The following is a 20,942-nucleotide window of genomic DNA, read 5'->3' as shown; positions in this document are numbered from 1 at the left end:
AAAACCGTTCGGGACGGATGGCGCGTGCTGCGTGCGCGCCGCACGCACACGCACCATGCGTCGTGAACGTGTTTTGCGACGGGAGCGAGGCAGGTGGTGGGGCGAGTGCCGCGACGGTGTAGCGCGAGTCAGACGGCGAGTGGGTCAAAACATGAGAACGAGCGTACCTCTGCATGTCCACTGCACATCCTGCAACCTACTATACGTTTGCGGTAACAGGAAGTGGCGGGCGAAGCTAGGAGGGGATGTTGCGGGCGCTCCCGGAGTGGGCCGCGCAGAACATCGCACTGCGCGGTGTCCCGCGCATGGAAACGTGTTGGACGGCCTGCAGGGGCTCAATACGCAGCGTGGGGACTCGTGAGGAGCGTTTCAGGGCCGCGATATGGCGGCGCGCGAGTGCGGGAGGGCGAGAGAAAGTCGGCAGTGAGGCTCTGCCAGACGATGCACTGAATGCGCGCGGAAAAGCGTTGAAAATGTTGACTTGAGGTTTTCCGTGCGACGCGTGGGCAAACCGAGGGTTTTGCGAGTGTCGATGGACGCCTCTCGAGCGTGCGCGTTGGGTGGGGGTGGGAGAGCAGCGGGGGCGGGGCGGACAAGACGGCGGGACGGCAGGAGGAGGGCGGTGCGCAGGCGACGGCGAGGCGCGAGGCGGGACGTTCTGTGGCGCGAGGCTGGCTGCAGGTCGACAGACAGAGGTGAGAGCTGGAAACAAGCGGTCGTACTAGACATTGGCAGGGCGGTGCGTCGTCGGTCCGAGTCGCCAAGCCCAGCGCCGAGTCAGTCTTGGGGAGGCGGCGTCAACCCGCTCACGGCGCGCAAGCATAGAGCTGGCTGCAGTCCAACAGACAGAGGTGAGTGCTGCAAACAAAGCCGCGCAGGCTTGAGCTTTGACTTCAGTCTTTACGGTAGTTGTGCCACCACGTGATATATTTCTCAATTAGGCAGTTGTCCTCCGCTCGTCGTTGCGAACAGTGAGCTCGGCTCTCTCACCGCTGCCGCCAGCATCGTGCTGGACGCTTTCGCCGCCATCGTACACAGCGTCCACGCAGCTTACTCGCCCCCGCCATCACGCCCACCCTCGTCTGTCCTTTCTGATCCTCCGTGCCCACGATGCGTCCCGCCCGCTTCAGCAACAACTTCGACGTGCCCGCTCACCGTCCGCCGAACCAGGGCCAAGGCCGCCCACAGAGCCCCCGGATGGGCTCTTTCTTCTGCTCGCCCGACCTCAGCAGCTCCCGCTGGCAGTCGCTGCGGATCCAGATGCGCGACCACGCGTCTGTCTTCGGCACGCTGGACGACGACGGCCTCTCTCCTGTCGCCCTCCAGGCTTTCGACGCCGTGCCGTCCGACGCTCGACATGCTCCCGCGTCGAGCACATACGGCTCTCCACGGCACCGGCCGCGCTTTTCGCACAGTGCATCGCTGGGCGACTCGATACCGCCCTCCCCCATCCTCACCGACGTCGGCTCATCGCCCGCCCTGCCCGTACTCTCGCCGCACGCAACCGCAAGCTCGAAACGGCTTACGCTTAGGCGAACGAAACGCAGCCGCTTCACGCTGCCGCAGTTCGTAGAGACACAGGCGTTCTGGCTCGTCCTGTACTTCGCGTTCAACCTAGGCCTCACGCTCTACAACAAGCTAGTCCTCGTCCACTTCCCCTTCCCATATACGCTCACCGCACTGCACGCGTTGTGCGGAACACTCGGAGGCCTTGTCTTGCGGCGGAGGGGCGCGTATGTGCCTGCGCAGCTGAGCGCGAGATCGACCGCAGTGCTGGCGGCGTTTGGCGTGCTGTATGCGGTCAACATCGCTGTGAGCAATGTGTCGCTGCAGATGGTAACCATACCGGTGCGTGATCATGTCTTCGAATGAGTTCTTTTCCTGAAATCCGCGTAGTTTCACCAAGTCGTCCGCGCTGCAACGCCCATCTTCACGACCGCCCTCTCCATCGTCCTATTCAACACCCAGTTCACCCGCCTCAAGATCCTATCCCTCATCCCTGTCATGGCCGGCGTGGCCCTCGCGTATGTAGCGTCCTTTCTCACCTACATCCCGATCCTGACCGCCGCCTAGTACCTACGGCGACTACTACTTCACGTTCTTCGGCCTCCTCCTCACACTCCTCGGTACTTTCCTCGCCGCGCTCAAGACCATCTATACCAACGTTCTCCAGTCATCTCCGAAAGCGCAGCGCGGCGCGCGTCCGACTTTCCTCCCTGTGCCCCCGCGGCTCGCACTCCATCCGCTCGATCTCCTCACACGCACGTCGCCCCTCGCCTGCGCGCTATGTCTGTTCTACGCGTACGCCTCCGGCGAGCTCGCGCAGGCACGCACATCCCTCGCGCCGCACTCCGTCGCGGGTGCCAGCCGCGTCCTGGTCATCCTGGGGAACGGCGTCATCGCTTTCGGGCTGAACGTGGTCAGCCTGAGCGCGAACAAGAAGGTCGGGGCGCTGAACATGACCGTCGCTGGTGAGTGCGAATTGACATGCTGGCGTGACGCGTGAGGCTGACGAATGCCGGCAGCGAATGTGAAGCAGGCGTTGACGATACTGTGTGCGGTGGGCATCTTCCATCTGACGATCACCCCTGCGAATGCGCTTGGGATATGCGTCACGCTCGCAGGCGGTGCGTGGTACGCGTGGGTGGAGTATACCGCGAAGCATCGCAGCCTGACATAGCGCGGGCTAAGGCTCGAGTCCCAAACCATGTGTCTGGCCATCGTATGTCTGCACACACCTATCATCGCTACCTGTCTCCGAAATGTATCTTATGGTCTGGTGCGTGGACTTTGAGACGCAATGGACTCGCTGAGATGTGTAGGATATTCTTAACGTGTATTAGTTTTGTAACATGTATTCTCAGCCTCTGAACACGTCAGAAACCCTGCAGCCTCTGAGAGTCTGGCTCAGATCTATGCATGACTGGGCATTGTTATCAGTCTACCAGATAGTCAACAATAGTTAAGGATAGTCAATACTCCCATACATACACATCAGTGAAGGTCAGTAATACTACATTCATGTACTTATGGCCTTATTATCAACTACATAAGGGCAATAGGAAATAGGTTGTCCTTGATCAGGACCAACTAAAATATAGATATTGGTAAATTTCACATTTATCTTGCCAGTTACCATCTGTTGTCCAACAGCTGTATGGGCCTCTTGCTCACAGTCATCTTCAAGACTGCTCTTGTTTGATGCAACCCAGTAGCTGAAGATGTTGTGCTCTGTGTTCCTGTTGCTGCCAGTCTGTAGTAGCTACTGCACCACACACAGTATCAGCCACACAGCAGGGGAACAATCACATTATGTAGGTTCTGCAGATAAGTACAAATAGCAAAGGGAGCTAACAGGGCAAGCAAAGGGGACGAATGGACAGACAGGTTGCGCAAGTAGAGGAAGCCAAGTTAGAGTTTGTGGGCTTGGACCTAGATTGGGGGACTAGATTGCCTCGTGAACCTCATGGATTGGTGGTTCACATTCACCCATTATGGTAAGCCTGATACACAGCATCTATTTTGTCTTGCAGCACAGACTCCACCACTATTCCCCTCATATATTTAAGCCATGTAGCATAAACATCAACTTCACATTTAACCTAGTTAATTTTAGGTACTTTCATCCTCTCTTGACAAGCCTGCATACATTAGCACAAAGGCTAAGTGAGCTCTGTTTGGATTTGAAACATCAGGAGTCAAACAAGTCCCCCAATCAGATTTGAGTGCACCTTCCTTCCCAGCCCCTTTTAACCTTTGGTGCTGTCAGGCTTGCAGCTTAGGTGGCTTCTCCACTGCTAGCTGTCACGTAACACAGACAAGGTGGTAGTTCAGGTGAAAGTGTTGATTGCTTCCCAAGATGGAAGTGAGATGGTTGGGTACATGGAAAGAAGATAAGATGTTGAAGAAAGAGGTTTTACGCTTAGTAAGCCCAGTGGCAGTGAAGGACTAAAGAGTGAGTGAACAGACCAGTCCCAAAGGGAAGATCCTATGCTGGCAGGCAGAGGAGAGGACAAAGGATCATTATCATTACAGGGCAAACCAGCCCAGTATATATACACATTTGATACAGGTCACATGCTGTATCAGTGGTTCATCAGTAAGCACTAAGTCCGAGGTTTTGGGGATATGAGTAAGCTGGTAAGCAGCATGAGTAAGCCAAAACTCGGAGTTTGATGTGGAGAGATACATGAAACGTGATGGAACATCAGGAATAATATGAGACATGATGGAACATCAGGAATAATATGAGACATGATGGAACATCAAAGAGTGATATAGGACGTGATGGGACATCAAGGAATGTCGTGGAATATCATGGAATGATCCGGACTAAAGTCACATGACGTAATCTAGGCAAAGTCCATCAAAGAATGTATGTAATCTGACATCGCAGAACATAAGTCCATATCCATACATAACTGATAAGATAAGAACACTGAAAACTCGGAAGTTCAACCGTCAATATCGGGCACTAGAGTCCTGGAAGCCCCTTGGTGCATAACACAGCACTCAGCCCATGTTTTGTGACATCATTTGGCAAAGTGACAATTGTTACGGAACGGTTAGTCCTTTCGCATCTCATCAGTACGATCTGCATCATTCGTACCATCCTCATCACCCCGTGCGATGATTATTTATCTCGGGCGGTCACCTGTAGCCGTGACCCGCCATCTGTACCATACACTACCGGACACTGCCCCAGTGATCTGCTTATGTATCTCTCCGCGCTGATTGCACTATCTCTTGTATTTAAACTCGTTGTACAGTAACGGTCGAACTTCACGTTCGACCTGGTTAACTCTTGAATCCTATCTCCTTCGCTTGCTCCCTTCCCCTACGCCCTAGCGGCAGGTGACGACCAAGCTCGGATAGGCCCAACCGACCAGGAGCCTTTGAGGAAGCCAGTACGGCTAGTCCTCTCGAACGCCCCAACGGATCCAGACTCTAGACGAGAGTAAGTCCTTGTTAAAGGCAGCGTCTTCAGTAGAAGTTTGTTCTCGTATTGGCTATCGCCTTCATTGTTGTCCCGCTCCAACCCGTCACGTAACACAATGCACCACCAGAGCTGCTGTCAAACTTGAATGCTTTGCACATCTGGTGAACACACCCTCAAAATCCATTCAGTTAATGTTGCAATGATCATCACCCCATACCAAACAGAGACAGTGCATGCACCTCAGTTGAGAGCAAATGTGGGATTTCAAAAGCTATTTTCTGAGATGAAGCAGCATCATAGTGAGAACCAATCAAGCAGGGTGGTAGCAAGTACAAGTTGTTGAATTTTGGGTCCCAGGTTTATTGTGAGCCAGGACATCGTTCAGCTGAGAGAGTTGGTGGAATGATGGCACAATGATGGCCCAAGAGCATTTTTACAGTACCTAAGATCAATCACTATCAGTACTAAATACTGCAGCCCTTCAATGACACACCTCAGTTCTTTTGCCCTGTATGAGAGTCTCTATGTCTATAGCATGCTTGGACCCTGCCCCATCCTGCATACCTACATCCATCTTTGCCTTCAACTGCCACTTCACCTGCTCCATGAGTGCAGTGCCTTCCAGGAGTTTGGCTTCATTGATGGTCTGGATTGAGGTGATCCACTGAGCCTTACATTTGTTTGCTGGTACTGACATACTGTAGCCAGTTGTTTCTCTCCTATTTCAGCCCTGCATACGCCACCCCAACTCTGCAACTACTGTGGTAGGAAGGCACCTACTGGGCTGCCAGGTTCATCACAGGCTGGACCAGTTCTATGGAAGTACTGGGTCCATGATATCATCTATTATGTCATCAGTGTTTATCACATGGCTACACCACTTGTCTTGTATGTTGGTGGGAATGTCATACACAGTAACTTGGATGAGTTGCTCAACCCCCAGTTCCTTCAGTCAAAGTCTTACATGTGAATCAAGCATAATACCCTTCAGGTAAGTTGTGAGGGCACATGGAGCTGCCTGGTCAACAGCACCCCCTCTGTGGTTCCTCGGACAGTGCAAGCTCAGTACTGGTGATAAGTCCCACCAAAATGTGATCTGCAGCAACAAGTCCATGACCTCTGTCCCTGCTGTTAATCCTGTCAAGAAGGAGAAGCACAAGAAGGATAAGAAGGCTGCAGAAGCAGAGGTGGAGCTCAAGGATGCTGTTGAGGAGATTAGTAAATTCTTTTTTATAATCTCTTTTACAATACTTACAGGTCTTTCATAGCAGAGTGCAGGGGAGGCGGTTGACCTTGTTGAAGGGCAAGGGCAAGGACTCAAAGGTTGCTGTGGTAACTGATTTGTACCTATCCATTGGTTGATTGTCAAACCTGAGCAAGACCAAGCCCTTGTCCACTGCACAATGATGGTACATAATGGGCTTATCTAGTGGGTAGATTCACTGACTCATGTTGTAGGCATCTACATCGTGTTTGTTCACCCCCATGTTATGGTAGGGGTGGCAAAGTGGAACATGCTGGAGGGTGTTGCCCTTCAGTTATTGGGGTGCTGTGACAACACTGACATCACCATTATTTGCTCAGGGCACATGCTCCTTGTGTCTGGTGAGGATATCAAGTGGCACCCCAAGTACAGTAAGAAGCTGTATATTGTTCCCACCCCCTTCAATGACTATATTGTGTTCAGGTGTGCTATGGGATTACTGCCTATGGGATGGAAGTCTTTATGGGAGGTGCAAGTGCCCCCCCGGCTTTACCATGTCAGAAGCAGAGCTCAGACCATATGCTAAGTCAGTAAAGGCGCCTACTGAACAGGTATGCAGCAGGATCATGAGGGCCTGGACTGGTAAACACATCTTTGCCAGTTGATGGCTGTGTGGTTCTGGCTTTGACAATGCATGGCTTGAGCAGGAAGTGCATTTGTTTGTTGTGAGCAAAGGTAACACTGTGGACTTCAAACAAGTTGAAGTCTGTGTCTTCTGTCTTAAGCCTGCCCAAACACAATCCAGCAGTGCAAAGTCTGCCGACTCCGCCCCTACCATGATGCCTGCCAAGAAGGCTAAGCAGAGTAAGGGTAAGAAAACTGAAGAAGTCAAGGTGGAGCCCGAGAGTGCTGTTGAGGAGGTAAGTTAATTCTTTCTTATTGTTTCTCTTATGATACTTGCAAGTCTTTATAGCAGGGTACAGGGGAGGCTACAACCTCATTGAAAGATGAGGTGTTGACCTTGTCTAAGGGTAGGGGCAAGGAGGTTGCAGAAGTAACTGACTTGTACCTGCCTGTGGGTCAACTGTCAAACCTGAGTGAAGACAAGCCCGTGTCTACACATACCCTTCTAACTCATGTTATAGGTATCTATGTCATGTTCGTTTGCCCCAATGTCATTGTAGGGGAAGCAAAGTGGAATGCACTGGAGGGCTTTGCCCTTCAGCTACTGGGGTGCCATGATAACACTGATGTCATCACCATTCACTTGGGATGTACACTCCTGGTGTCTGGGGATGATGTTAAGTGGCACCCTAGGTACAGTAAGAAGCTGTATACCATTGCTGCCCCCTTCAACGACTACATTGTGTTTAGGTGTGCTACAGAATTACTGCCCCCTCATATGAGATGGAATTTTGGCAAAGTTTCTGTGGGAAGTGCAAGTGCCCCCTGGTTTTACTGGGACAGAACCCAAGCTTAAACCCTATGTTAGAGTGGTAATGGGGTCTAATGACCAGATACCCAGCAAGATCATGTGGGCCTGGACTGGGAAACATTCCCTTACCAGTCTATGGCTCTGTGGTACTGGCTTTGACACTGAGTGGCTTGAGAAGGACAAAAAGTCATTCGTGATGGAAGACAAGACAGTGGACTTCAAGCAAGTTAAAGTCTGCATATTCTGTCTCGAGCTTGATCCCAGTAAGTTTTAACTTTTGATACTTCTAATACTTCTAACAACAACATTAACAAAGTCAATAGATGCGGCTAGGCACTCCTTGGGCAGGTGTACGCTTCTCCGTGAAGTGAACACCTTACGCGTGGAGGAGAGGCTTACACTGGTGGTGGTAGAGGATGGCTCAATAATTTGGACAGACAAGCCAGCCCCGATGACAATGGACTCACTAGTGTACAGGCTACGGGTTTCCATTGAGGGGTTGACTACTGAGGTCAAAGAGCTTTGAGTGGGTCAGAAGGAGCTGAAGAGCACACTTGCATGCATTGAAGCCTCACTGGCTGACACACCTTTGACTTTGACAACCGTGTCCACTGCTACTGCCCCCGCCCCCTCTTAGTATGTGAAGCATGACACCTAGAGCACTAGCTCTCAACCTAACCCTAAATGTAGGGACCTTAGGTTTTAATTGTCCTTGGATGGGGAGGATGGTCTGAGACACTGCTAAGTCCGTCTAGCAGGTCGAGTGGGGAGTTTCTGATATCCAAGGAGCTGGTGAAGCTTCAATAGATAACCAGGTTGAACTAAGGTTTGACCGCTACTGTATACAGGTCTTATATACATAGGGAGTTCAGGGCAGGCCCAGGATGGGTCACAACTACCTAGCCAATAGGAGCACAGGGGAGTGAGTCATGACGAGTCAGGGGCTGAGTCATAAACAATGAGTCAGGTATGAGTAAGGGACGAGTCACAATGAGTCATACTGAGTCAGAGATCACGTGAACTGCCTGGGTTGGACCGGAGTGAACAGGGAAGGAGTCCGAAGACTGGGAGCGTAGCATCATGGGGTTGGGCCCATGTTAAGGTAGTAGAACAGTCGAGCACAAATAGAGAAAAACAACCGTTGACGTAACAACACCCACACCCAGTCCTTGGGGCTGTACCTACCTCCCCCGTCTCCACTAGGTTGAATCTCAAAACCCCGAACCCCTCAGAGGTCAACAAGAACGAGCCTCCCCATGATGCTGATCCACTCCCGCTACCAGTCTATGAGCCTGTCAAAGGAATGGACCACATCCCTCTCTGCCAACTGACTACTTTGCCCATGTCATCCTTCCAGCCTTTGCCGGAGTCTATGGTATTGAACCTTGTCTCCACTGACTCAGGGATCACAGTTGCTCGACTCTGCAGATGTTATGTCAACATTTTTTTCCCCTATTTTTGCCTGACTATTGTCTATCCTAGCATGGGCCCAATCCCATGATGTTACGCTTATGATCTTTGGACCTCTTCACTGTTTGCTCTGGTCCAACCCGGGGCAGTTCACGTGATCTCTGACTCAGTATGACTCATTGTGACTTGTCCCTTACTCATACCTGACTCATTGTTTATGACTCAGCCCCTGACTCGTCATGACTCACTCCCCTGTGCTCCTATTGGCTAGGTAGTTGTGACCCATCCTGGGCCTGCCCTGAACTCCCTATGTATATAAGACCTGTATACAGTAGCGGTCAAACCTTAGTTCAACCTGGTTATCTATTGAAGCTTCACCAGCTCCTTGGATATCAGAAACTCCCCACTCGACCTGCTAGACGGACTTAGCAGTGTCTCAGACCATCCTCCCCATCCAAGGACGATTAGAACCTAAGGTCCCTACATTTAGGGTTATATTGAGAGCTAGTGCTCTAGGTGTCACGCTTCGCGTAACAGGTGTGGGGTACTGGGGCGTTGACTCTCATTATTCTCTTGTCACTCACGAGGTGAAGGACAGGCTCCATAGAGCTGGGTCTGATCAATATAGGGTTCCTCTTTGTAATGGAGCTCGGTCAGGGCATTACGAGCTTCGAGGCGATCCTTGTAGACACGGATGAGGGCAGTGGATATATGCAGGGTCATGTCATGGGCCCTTGCGGGGTTAGCAAAGGCACCATTGATACAACCGTGGAGGATGATGTACCACTGGTGCACATTCTTGAGTGTGATTTGTTTAGCTTGGAGGTATGGAGGAAGGAAGTCCGTTGGTCAGGATGCAATGAGAGATTGGTTTCTGGCATAGAGTCTGTCTGTGACGGGTAGGCAATACTATGCCTGCCCTAGTAGATAAGATTAGATCATCTGTACTTAGCCATCCTCCTTCCATATTGGGAAGTAAGCTACTCTTAACACTGAACCACCACATTGTCCGTGTGCGAACCCCGTGCTGTCTGAGTACGTTCAGCCCTTCTTGGCCTGCGCTCCTCACCACACCTAGGACCCATCCTAGACAAGGCTCCTCGCCTGCGTCCAGGACTCTCTTGACATGGCTCCTTGCCCTTGTCCAGGACACGCTCTCAGCCGGGCTCCTCGCCTGACCTAGGACACACCACACCACAGCTAGGCTTCTTGCCCAGCTATGACTATAGCGGGAACTCCTGGCCTCACTAATAACATCAAGATCTCACAACATTCTCCCCGGTCGTGCCGCGACCACCAAACATTAGGTTCATGGGCAGCCCGGCCCCCCAATCAAGGTTTCCAAGCCCACGAACTCTTACACTGTCCGCTGTCACACGTCCGCATTGTGGGACGAGAAATCAGAAGTAAATTCAGGACAGAATTGCAATGAAAGCATGATAGCATTGGGACTACAAAAGGAAAGCAAGGAACAAATACATGCACCCCTCAGTAGCCGTGTTCCCACTCCCACTGAGTACAATGTTCAGCAAACTACTGGATAGCGGCCAATGCCTCCTCTGGCCCCGTCCCATTGTCTGCTCGAGTTGAGACCACCTTGATGCACGTATGCATGATGATGCTGTTGCCCTGGGCATTCATCCAGGCATGTGTAAACTCCCGGTAGTCAGGACATCTGAAGAGCCAAGAGGCTGTTGGAGCACGACAATCCGTGCAGCGTCCGGCCCCGGCTATCTAACATACCCGTACGTTATCTGTTTCCTTGTGCGCCGCGCCTTACTGCGTGATGCGCTTTCCCTCTCATCGATCCCGCCGCACGCGCCGTGCGCTCCCGTACATTCATTACCTTTTATGGCGCATTTGTTGTTCCTTACAGTACCTTGTGCCTCGCTCACGCTCGCTCACATATACCTGGTCTCTCGCGTTCGACACCCTCAGTCTTGCTGCTACTCGAGCACGATCTGAGGGTGAGTTTGATTACTGTTTCTGCCCTGCATACCGTAGCTCACATACTACGTAGTCTTCGTCTGCTGTCCTACAGGTATGCCTGAAATATACAGTCTTGCTGCTACTCAAGCACGATCTGAGGTCTTCGTCTGCTGTCCTACAGTCCGACGAAGCGTGCTCTCGCCCCTGCCGTTGCGTTAGAGGCATGGAATATGCTGGACAAAAATGAGTAACCAAGAAGTTCAAGAGATAAAAGAAGACCTTGGACATACAATGGCCACATGGCATGGAGTGGCAGATCCACATGGAGCTGTGGGAGACACCGGCACATGTACACAATCCAGACGTTGGCAGTGGCAATTCCAGACATAAGATGATGTAAGAATGGTTGGGCGTGTAGGGTGTATGCGTGTGTGAGTGTGCGGTTGAAGTGACGTGGCACAGCGTGCACATGTTTGGGAAGCCACAGAGATTCAGATTGGAACTCAGCCACAAGTCAGCTGAGTGCTTAGATTCAGAAGCTGATACTCAGCAGGGCTGAGTCGTTTCTGATGCTTCATCAGCACAAAGGGATAGGATTGGTAAGCTAGTTGGTAATATGCTCAGTCAGCACACTAGGAGGATGACAAATAGACTCAGATCAGATCACAAGGAGCAATTTTGCTGATTGGGCAGCTAGAGACCACATGATGGGATCTGATTGGTGGGATACAGCATCTGACACATCCTACCTTACTAGATGCCTTATTCAGCTGCTGACAAAGCAGTTCAGAACCTGTATATAAGGCCATGCAATCTTGCAGGCCAGGGACATGCAATTTAGAGCCAGTTTACTCTCATACAGCTGGTGTGAGAAAGTCTGAGTCAGCAATTACCATTTGAGGCAGTACCTCACACAGTGTGGGACCTCATCTAGTAGATTGTTACTCTAGTCATTAGCTTGCTTGTAGTTTGTCCAATAGCACTATAAGTAAGTGCTATCATCCTCTGAGTGCTACTTCACCTGGAAGTAGTACTATCTCAGAACTGTGTCTAGGCAAGATCTCTGTTCTAATAAATTTAGTAAATTCTTATAAATATTTCCCAACCTTCTACTACCCAACCCTTGATCTGGAACCTCAGCATGTTCCCCGTGAACAACTGTAATAGCTCGGTGTACATCTAAACACCCAGCAAATGCAGAGGAAACACTTTTCCTGTTGACACCACACACATTGTCCACATGGCCGCCACTGGTTGTGTGAATACTCCTCCTCTCAGGAGGTTGGTCAGAGAGCAGAGGTCTGGTGGGAAGGTGGCAGCCTCGGCTTCATTGGCAGAGCAGAGGGAGTTGACATGCCCAGGCTGACGGTGATTGCAGCAGGGGCAGCAGTAGTGAGGACAGTCAATGGTGCAATGGTAGGAAATGTTGGTCCCATGACAAACTGTGCAGGGGGAGTAGTTGGTGACAATTTGGGCAAAGTCTCGGCCATTGATGTTGGTGAAGGTGGAGGAGACCACAAAGTTGTGTGTATACTGGATCAGGGATAAGCAATCTGGCAACAGACTTTATAGCAGGGTGGTCTTTGAGATCCTTAAACAACCCCAGTGTCACTCTCGGTGCAACTGTACTCCCTTGCCAACCTCTATGATGCCGCAGCAGACATCTGGGTCCAGCAGGACCTCATGGAGGACGCTGTCCACCTCTATGCCAAGAGGAGGAATGCATCAGCACGGAGGTTGATGCGCAGGTTGGAGAGTGAACCATTACGCTCGAGTGCAGTGCTGAAGGCATTTGGTGCTGAGAGCATCTGTGAGGCAAGAGGCCAATTGAGGTGGCCTCCCAGGAGCGGGCGGCAGCAAAGAATGTTGTGAGGTCTTGACATCGTGAGCGAGGCAAGGAGCTCCCGCTATAGTCATAGCCAGGCAAGGAGCCTAGCCGTGGCGTAGTGTGTCCTAGGTCAGGCGAGGAGCCAGGCCGAGGGCATGTCCTAGATGAGGGTGAGGAGCCATGTCAAGAGAGTCCTGGACGCAGGCGAGGAGCCTTGTCTAGGATGGGTCCTAGGTGTGGTGAGGAGCGCAGGCCAAGAAGGGCTGAACGTACTCAGACAGCGCGGGGTTTGCACACGGACAATGTGGTAGTTCAGGTGTCAGAATAGATTACTTCCCAGTATGGAAGGAGGATGGCTAAGTACAGACAATCTAATCTAATCTACACTAGACAGTTCATAATCTAATCTACTAGGGCTGGCATAGTATTGCCTACCCGTCACACTAACTCTTTGCGACACGCAGCTTTCCACTTCTCTTGCTCCTCTTTAGGTAGCTTCGAGATATCACGGAATGTCCATTTGCATACGCTGGACTTCAGAGAATCTTGGTCAACTAGTGGTAGCACTTTTGCAAGCAGCATGTTAACCAATCCTACTCCCCCTTCCCGGCATAGTTGTGCCATGAGTAACTCTTTGACTTTGTTGTCCTCAGAGCCCGAAGAGGATTCAGAAGGTTGGTCTGGCTGTGGATCAGGCGCAGAACTAAGTCTGGGAACCGGTTGCTGCCTTGACTGTGGTTGAGAGCGGGAGTTACCCGGCTCTTCTCCGACAATCTTTTTCCATTGCCCCTTCTTTTCGATCTCTTTGCATATTTCTACGGGGGTCTGTTTCTCCCCATAGACATTCCCTGGGCAGGTTACTGGCTTCCGCTCTCTCCCTGAGCACCGCAGCGCATCATTGCGCGCTGGCTCTTCTGGAGGTTGAGGCAGCGGAACTGGACTGGGCACCCTAGGCTGCTCCTGAGCATCGTCACGCTCATTGTCTGCTCCCTTTGGAAGGTGATGAGAGGGATGATCATTGTGGGTGGTGCCCACAGGCTGAGGCCGGAACTGCCGGAAGATGGACAGTCAGAGAAGGCCGAGGACGTTAGCCTGGGGGACCAGAATTGGGCCGCGGCAACAAGCTTGGAACGGGACATTTTACGAGGTCATTCGGGCACGTCACAAGTCAGATCCATTGAACCCACAAGCCGTTACATGTCAGGATATATGGGTACCAGGGCGAACAACCCGGTCGGAGGAAGATGCTACTCGTAAGGGTCTAGTCATGGATTAATTAACGGAGGAGGGAGGTCTCGCGCGTCACATATGTCCTCTAGACGGCCCGAGATGGAGACTACTTTGCGCATCACGGACAGTTGGTCGATCCGGTCCTCAGCCAGGCCGCGGTGGAGGTGGCCAAGTTCGACGTGGAGGACATCCAAGGAACGGTCCGTCGCGGCGAGCAGGCGGTCCCAGTTGTCGGTCAAACCACGGAGGGAGGAGAGGTGGAGGGGAGGATTGTTATATGACGGAGGAGGAGGGGGTCGGGCTTCTTCCGCAGCGGCTTGTTCCCTCTGAAGCTGATCCGGGGACCAAGGGATGGTTGCATATAGGAGCGGCACCTTGTTCTGCTCGGAGCAGAGGTTAAGGAACACGCGGTCCAGGTGTTCAATAAGCTCGCAAACCTTGGGGATACCGGATGGAAGGGGGATGCGGGCATCGCCGTGAGTGATCACTAGGGCGTAGGACTTGAAGAGCATCCGCTGGGGCAACACAGACAGGTTAGGAGGGACACAGAGGACGACAGAGGCTGACGAACCACAAGCCAGCGAGCACCATGAGCCCAGGCAAGCCAGGCAGTGTAAGACCTCGGCCTAACTGGGAGGCCTTGTTCAGGGGTGTGAACGGGCTTCACGGCTCTATAGGCCAGGGGCGACCTTGGTGCACTGCTGCCAGTGCTGTTGGGTGAGTCCTAGACGGGGCGAGGAGCCAGTCGAGGGTAGTTCCTAGACGGGCGAGGAGCCTAGTCGAGGGTCGTCAGCGTGGCGAGGAGCCGGCTGTTGTCGTCAGCAAGGCAAGGAGCCGGCTGTAGTCGTACGCTGGCGAGGAGCCTGCGAGGAGAGCCCACGGCGAGGAGCCCAGGGCAACGAGCTGGCGAGGAGCCGCCCGGTTTAGGAGACAGCGAGGAGCCGTGCTCCTCAGCGCGGCGAGGAGCTCGCACTGTTCGTCAGAGTGCGAGGAGCACTCTCGACTAGAGACAAGACTCCACACTCGGACGGTGCGGTGATTCGCACGCGTACGAGGTGGCAGTAGTGGGTTAAGATCAGTTGCTTCCCAAAAAGGAAGGCGGATGGCAAAGTACATGCACGATCTAATCTTATCTACACTAGATGGTTCATAATCTATCGTACTGGACAGGCATAGTGATGCCTATCCGTCACAGAGCCCCCCATTATGAAGCATATAGTGTGGATGTGGGGTGTAGAGTAGACATGAGCATGAGAAAAGGAAGAGAAAACATACGGAAAAAAGCAGAAAAAGCAAAGTTTGAAAAAGGTCCCAATTCGCGCACTCTTGCGCTTCTTCAAGACCACACTGCGCACTGGGCTCACCAGCTCGTACCTCATTCATCCACTCGCACAACCCACTGAGCTCCAGTCCAGCTAAGCTTCTGGCTTGGACTCCGTCCTGCACAGAGACTGAGCTGTCCTGCTGGTACCGTGTTCTCCCACTCGTACAGCATCCCGAGCTCCAGTCCCATGGCTAAGCCTTCAGCTTGGATTCCATCCTAAGCTGTCCTACTCGCAGGGAGTGGCCGTCCTGCCCGGGCTAGGGTCGGCAGGCCCCTCTAGCCTAGGTGCCTATCCTCCCCTACCCCCTACTGCCCCCCAATCTCAAGTCGGAACGATCCGTGGGGAGTTTCGGCTCGAGATTCCAACAAGAAGAGGTGGGCGTAAGGATAAAGGAGGCGTGGTAGAGGGTGGGTGGGCTGGGACAATACAAGGCACTTAGGATCTTGCCCCCCAGGATCCAGACAAGGCGTGGCAAATCACACACTTGTCAGAACCTAGGGTTTCCGCAGGAAACTGCCCCAGAACTGGGCGAGCTTTTCGCGTTGCGGGACGAGTGCGGATGCGGAACTGCAGGATGCGAGGTCAGGCGATGACAGATGCACAGAAAGCGGAGAGGCACAGTTGCGTGAGGGCGGGCCGAGCGGTGACGAGGGCACAGAAGAGCGCATAGGAGGGGGCACATTTGATGCTGGTGTTATGGGTGGGCATCACTATGCTCACTGATTAGATTAGATTATGAACTGATAGTGTACATCTCATCTTATCTCCATGTACCTAGCCACTTGACTTCCATTTTGGGAAGTAATCCATTCTTACTGCTGAACCACCACCTCGTCCGTGTGCGACACCGCGCCGTCCGAGTACGTTCAGCACTCCTTCTCGGCTTGAGCTCCACGCCTCGCCTAGGACTCCCCCTCGACCTGGCTCCTCGCCAGTTCTAGGACTCACCTCTAGGCGCGGCTCCTCGCCCTGCTACGACAACAGCAGCGCTCCTCGCCCTGCTACGACGCCAACGGGAGCTCCTCGCCTCGCTCACGACCTCACGACGACACTACAACGCCTTCCTGGTCGCGCCGCGACCACCAAGCGTCGAGTTCACAGGCAGCCCGGCCCCCGAGTCTAGGGTTCCAGGCCCACGAACTCTAACAGCTGGAGACAACAAGTGTGACGGCGAGGGCAAACACGTGGATCCGGGAAAGGGAGTACCGACGACGGACACGTCTTCCGACAACCACGGGCGTACGGAACACGGAGAGGCGCGGCCGGATTCGAGGGATGCTGGGGCATCTACCGTAGACGGATGTGCCGTGTGCTCGTGAAAACAAGAGGGGTGCCCCCCAGGCAAGCTTCCGGGGCCGTAGGATCGCATCGCGGTCACAGCTTCGACCGAAGGACGCGGCTCGTCCGTCGGGATAATTTGCACGCAACCGTCGTGCTCGAGCGATGGTGCAGGCGCGTCGAGTGAAGTTGACCACATCGAGCGCGAGCGCCGCATATTCGGGACGGCAGGGTAGCTGCGGGGTGCGCGGAATCGTACGACCTCTGAGCCGCCTGCTGGTCCACCGACTTCGGGTGCGTCGAGTGCGAGTGAACGTGCGGTGAGCACGGGCGACGGTGAGGCGGCGCGCGCAGGCATGCTTTCTTGTTGCGCGAATGCGTAGGCTCGCCAGTAGGCCTGAGCCCGTTCGTCGAGTCGCGCAGCGGCTTGAATTTGCTGCTCGTGGTGCGCGCGCACTTTAGCTCGCGCGTGCAAGTGCGGTGAAACAGCGCGCGCAGGCTGTTCCTCACGTACTAGCGCATCAGCGGGGACTTGCCCATTGCGAGTCTTGCCACCAAACTCTCGCCCGTTTTCCTGTCGTTGGGGAAGAGACCTCGTGTCAAGTGAAGGCAGCCGCGCGTCGGGCGAGTGGCGGCGTAACGACACAGGGGTAGGCGCATGGTTGCAGGACGGGGGAGTGTCGGGACACTGGCTGGGCACAGCGGCGTGCGAGCAGCTCGGAACGGGAGCGGAGTCGGGTAGTAGGGACACCGTAGAGAGAGAAGCGAGGGAGGCAGGCGCAGCCGCAAAACGCAGACGCGAGCCCAGGCGCGAGGACGCAGGAGACGTCGACGCGTCGGGCTCACCGTTGCGCAGCGCGCGCGGGTGCTCGACTTCGGGCCCAGCGGAGCCGGTGACGGCGGGGCAGCTTCTGGTACCGAGCGCGCGGTCTCGCGCAGCTCGGTACATGGCTTGAGGGCCGTTCGCCGGGGTGGTTCCGTAGGCGGTCGAGTGGACGTCGAGCGAGGGCGAAGCGTGCGTAGCCGGGAAGCGCACGAGCGAGGGCGGATGCGAGCGCACGGGAGACGTCAGACGGCGGGCGCATTTGAAGGAAGACGGTGCGACGCATTCGCGGATCGCAGGCACGTCGATCGGGAGCGCGTCGGTCGGGAATGAGGGCGAGCGTGCGGAGGACGGGGTGAGCGCGGCGGGCGGAAGCGTCGAGGAAGGAGCGAGTGCGGCGGGTACAAACGCGAAACGCGCGAGCGAGGGCAGGTGCGAGCGCGAGGGAGGCGGCAGACGGCGGGCGCGCTCGAAGGAAGAGGGTAGGTCGAGCAGGGGCGAGCGTGCAGAGAGCCGAGCGAGGGTGGCGGACGGAACCGCGAAGCGCACGCACGACGGCGGGTGCGAGCGCGCGGGAGACGGCGGGTGCGAACACGCGGGAGACGGCGGGTGCAAGCGTGCAGGAGACGGCGGGTGCGGGGGTGCGGGAGACGGCAGACGGCGGGTGTGTCCGAAGGGAGCCGGCGGGTCGCGTTCGCGGAGCGCACGCGGATCGGTCGAGAGCGCGTCGGTCCGCAGCGCGAACGAGCGAGCAGAGGCGGGCAAGGGCGAGGGCAAGGGCACATAGCGCGGGGGAGGTGGAGAGGATGGAGGGTGAGGGACTGGGGTACTCACCAGAGTCGAGCAGGCTCTCCTCCCCTCTCTGCCAACCTCCTTGCCCTTCTCTTCGCGATGGGTCGTCCACGCGCTCGTCGGCGCGTCCCTGCGGGGCATGGCCGTGCGCGTCGACGCGTCCCCGGGGTGCGCGGCTGTGCGCGTTGACACGTCCTGCGAGGCAGTCTTGCAGGCGCGGGGCACGCCGGTCGTACGCGCGGCGCGCTGGCCTTCGTCTGCGTTTGCTCGTGCGCGCGTCGAACCGGCCGGTGCGTCGTTTTCGCAGTTGCGCAGCGCCTCGGCCGTCCGTACGGGGTGAGGGGCCTCCGGTCGGTGCGCTAGCGTGCGCGTCGATGCATCGCGTTCGCCGTCGCGCAGTGCGCGCGGATGCTCGCGCGCGGGTCTTGTGCCGGTGACGGCGGGGCAGCTACCTGTACCGAGCGCGCGGCAGCTTCGCGCAGCTCGGTACTCCGCTTGAGGGCTGCCCGCCGGGGTGGTGGTGCCTTGAACCGTCGAGTGGGCGACCGGGTGCGAGGCGGATGGATGCAGGTGGTCGGCGCGAGAGGCGAGCACCGAGGGCCGCGCGTTCAACGCGCTCCGGCGCTTACGCGCTGGCTCAGTTCCCACGGGTCTCCAGACGAGGGCAGAGAGCTCGGCGGGAGCTGGCGAGTCGCGGGGAGTGGCGGAAAGGGGTGGAGGGTAGCCTCGAGGCGCGCTCGTCGCGGAGAGGGTGCGGGCGCTGTACTCGCGCGCGCTGTTCGACGGGAACACGCGCTCGAGTTCACGGAATGGTGACAGGGCATCCCACTGGGACCTGGGAAGCCACGTCGACAAAGGCATTATAATGGACCAGATAGGATAGGAAGTGAATGGCAATGATTAGACAGGAAATAGAATGATGAGCTGGCCGTAATAGAGCAGGGAAGTGGACCGTTTCCCTGAATGTCCACCAATGTAAGACCTCGGCCTAACTGGGAGGCCTTGTTCAGGGGTGTGAACGGGCTTCACGGCTCTATAGGCCAGGGGCGACCTTGGTGCACTGCTGCCAGTGCTGTTGGGTGAGTCCTAGACGGGGCGAGGAGCCAGTCGAGGGTAGTTCCTAGACGGGCGAGGAGCCTAGTCGAGGGTCGTCAGCGTGGCGAGGAGCCGGCTGTTGTCGTCAGCAAGGCAAGGAGCCGGCTGTAGTCGTACGCTGGCGAGGAGCCTGCGAGGAGAGCCCACGGCGAGGAGCCCAGGGCAACGAGCTGGCGAGGAGCCGCCCGGTTTAGGAGACAGCGAGGAGCCGTGCTCCTCAGCGCGGCGAGGAGCTCGCACTGTTCGTCAGAGTGCGAGGAGCACTCTCGACTAGAGACAAGACTCCACACTCGGACGGTGCGGTGATTCGCACGCGTACGAGGTGGCAGTAGTGGGTTAAGATCAGTTGCTTCCCAAAAAGGAAGGCGGATGGCTAAGTACATGCACGATCTAATCTTATCTACACTAGATGGTTCATAATCTATCGTACTGGACAGGCATAGTGATGCCTATCCGTCACAGGCAGTAGCGTGCTCGACGTCGAAACGAGGCTCAAACATTCCTTTGTATCAGAGAACCTCGATAAGACGGAGGTAACAAGCGGAGTGGGACGAAGTGGTGGGGTTTGGGGGCTGAGCCATCGGTATAGGGAAGAAGGCGGGAGCGGGAAGAGAGGGAAGGGAGGGGGCAGACTAGGAGGGAAGGAGGAGGGGGCACGTGAGCTCGGCTGAAGGGGAATAAGTAGCGGGGCAGAGGGAGCGGGAGAGGACACGTAGGACCCACTCTCGGACGCGGACTAGGATTCGGACTCGGAGGCTCTCAACTTGGGCAAATGGCTCGGAAGGAACTCTCCATATTTTGCTCTCACATACTCTCGTCACATACACCTAATACCACTACCCTTCATTGACTAAAAATCTACCCTTCCTCCATACCCTGTACGGAGGGAGCCGAACTCAAAAGCACACATCATTGTCATCATCATCATAATTCTCCTGAGAAGTGGGTTGGCGACCCGCTTGGTCAGGTCTAGGTGCAGATTGCAACCTAGTGTTGCCTTGCCGTTTCATGTCCGGGCATTTGGGGAACATGAGTTCATCAAACAGAGTGTTTGATGAAGTGTAAAGCACATTATTAGGGCTGCGCATGAATCACGCCCCATGCCCACCAGGGGCAACTCCGAGGTACACCATTAACTCAGATTTCCAAGATAGTGTATTCTGGTGCACATCTTCTGGTATGAATACATATGCTGCACCCAAATATTCTTAGGTGCTTGATGCTGGGAGCCTTGCCATTGAACATCTCATAGGGGGTACGCCATTTGAGACGTCGGACAGGTGTCCTGTTGTAGAGATGAACAGCGTGCTCAACCGCAAATTCCCACCAGGATTCAGGTAGACATGCTTCATGGCGCATGGCCTCAGCTTTGTCCATTATCGTCCTGTTGAGTCGCTCCGCTCTGCCATTCTCCTGAGGAGTGTGCGGCGAACTTTGCAGGATCTGGATACCCTCGTCTTTCAGCATTTTGTCGAACGCTTCAGACTTGTATTCTCCCCCAGCATCTGACATCCACTTCTTAACCTTCTTGCCGTACCGGTTTTTGGCCATGGCTAAGAATTGGCGCGTGGCCGTGATCGCAGCACTCTTGTTGCGCAGATTCACTGTCCACGCATTGGAAGTGTAGTCATCATAGTACAGGATGTAGTACCTA

At 54.8% G+C, this 20,942-nt stretch overlaps 3 protein-coding genes across 3 annotated transcripts; 2 read left to right on the top strand and 1 right to left on the bottom strand.

The window, feature by feature from the left end:
- Positions 1 to 1,260: 1,260 nt before the first annotated feature.
- On the top strand, positions 1,261 to 2,680 carry C8Q71DRAFT_719167 (TPT-domain-containing protein; the record flags this gene model as incomplete). Its single annotated transcript, XM_047921275.1, has 4 exons — positions 1,261 to 1,848; positions 1,897 to 2,024; positions 2,074 to 2,471; positions 2,526 to 2,680. 4 exons carry the CDS (start codon positions 1,261 to 1,263, stop codon positions 2,678 to 2,680), a joined length of 1,269 nt encoding a protein of 422 aa, XP_047772325.1.
- A 3,371-nt stretch (positions 2,681 to 6,051) lies between these two features.
- Positions 6,052 to 7,949, top strand: C8Q71DRAFT_728531 (uncharacterized protein; the record flags this gene model as incomplete). Its single annotated transcript, XM_047921962.1, has 8 exons — positions 6,052 to 6,157; positions 6,398 to 6,574; positions 6,627 to 6,754; positions 6,929 to 7,063; positions 7,117 to 7,174; positions 7,289 to 7,517; positions 7,711 to 7,841; positions 7,927 to 7,949. 8 exons carry the CDS (start codon positions 6,052 to 6,054, stop codon positions 7,947 to 7,949), a joined length of 987 nt encoding a protein of 328 aa, XP_047772324.1.
- Positions 7,950 to 13,602: 5,653 nt separating this feature from the next.
- Positions 13,603 to 14,487, bottom strand: C8Q71DRAFT_863831 (uncharacterized protein; the record flags this gene model as incomplete). The annotated part of the gene is made up of 2 exons (XM_047928240.1): positions 13,603 to 13,795; positions 14,102 to 14,487. 2 exons carry the CDS (start codon positions 14,485 to 14,487, stop codon positions 13,603 to 13,605), a joined length of 579 nt encoding a protein of 192 aa, XP_047772323.1.
- Positions 14,488 to 20,942: the final 6,455 nt, after the last annotated feature.

This window comes from Rhodofomes roseus, assembly GCF_022264815.1.
Source record: "Rhodofomes roseus strain CIRM-BRFM 1785 chromosome Unknown C8Q71scaffold_51, whole genome shotgun sequence".
Classification (NCBI taxonomy): Eukaryota; Fungi; Basidiomycota; class Agaricomycetes; order Polyporales; family Fomitopsidaceae; genus Rhodofomes; species Rhodofomes roseus.
This window is presented reverse-complemented; position numbering and strand designations above follow the sequence as displayed.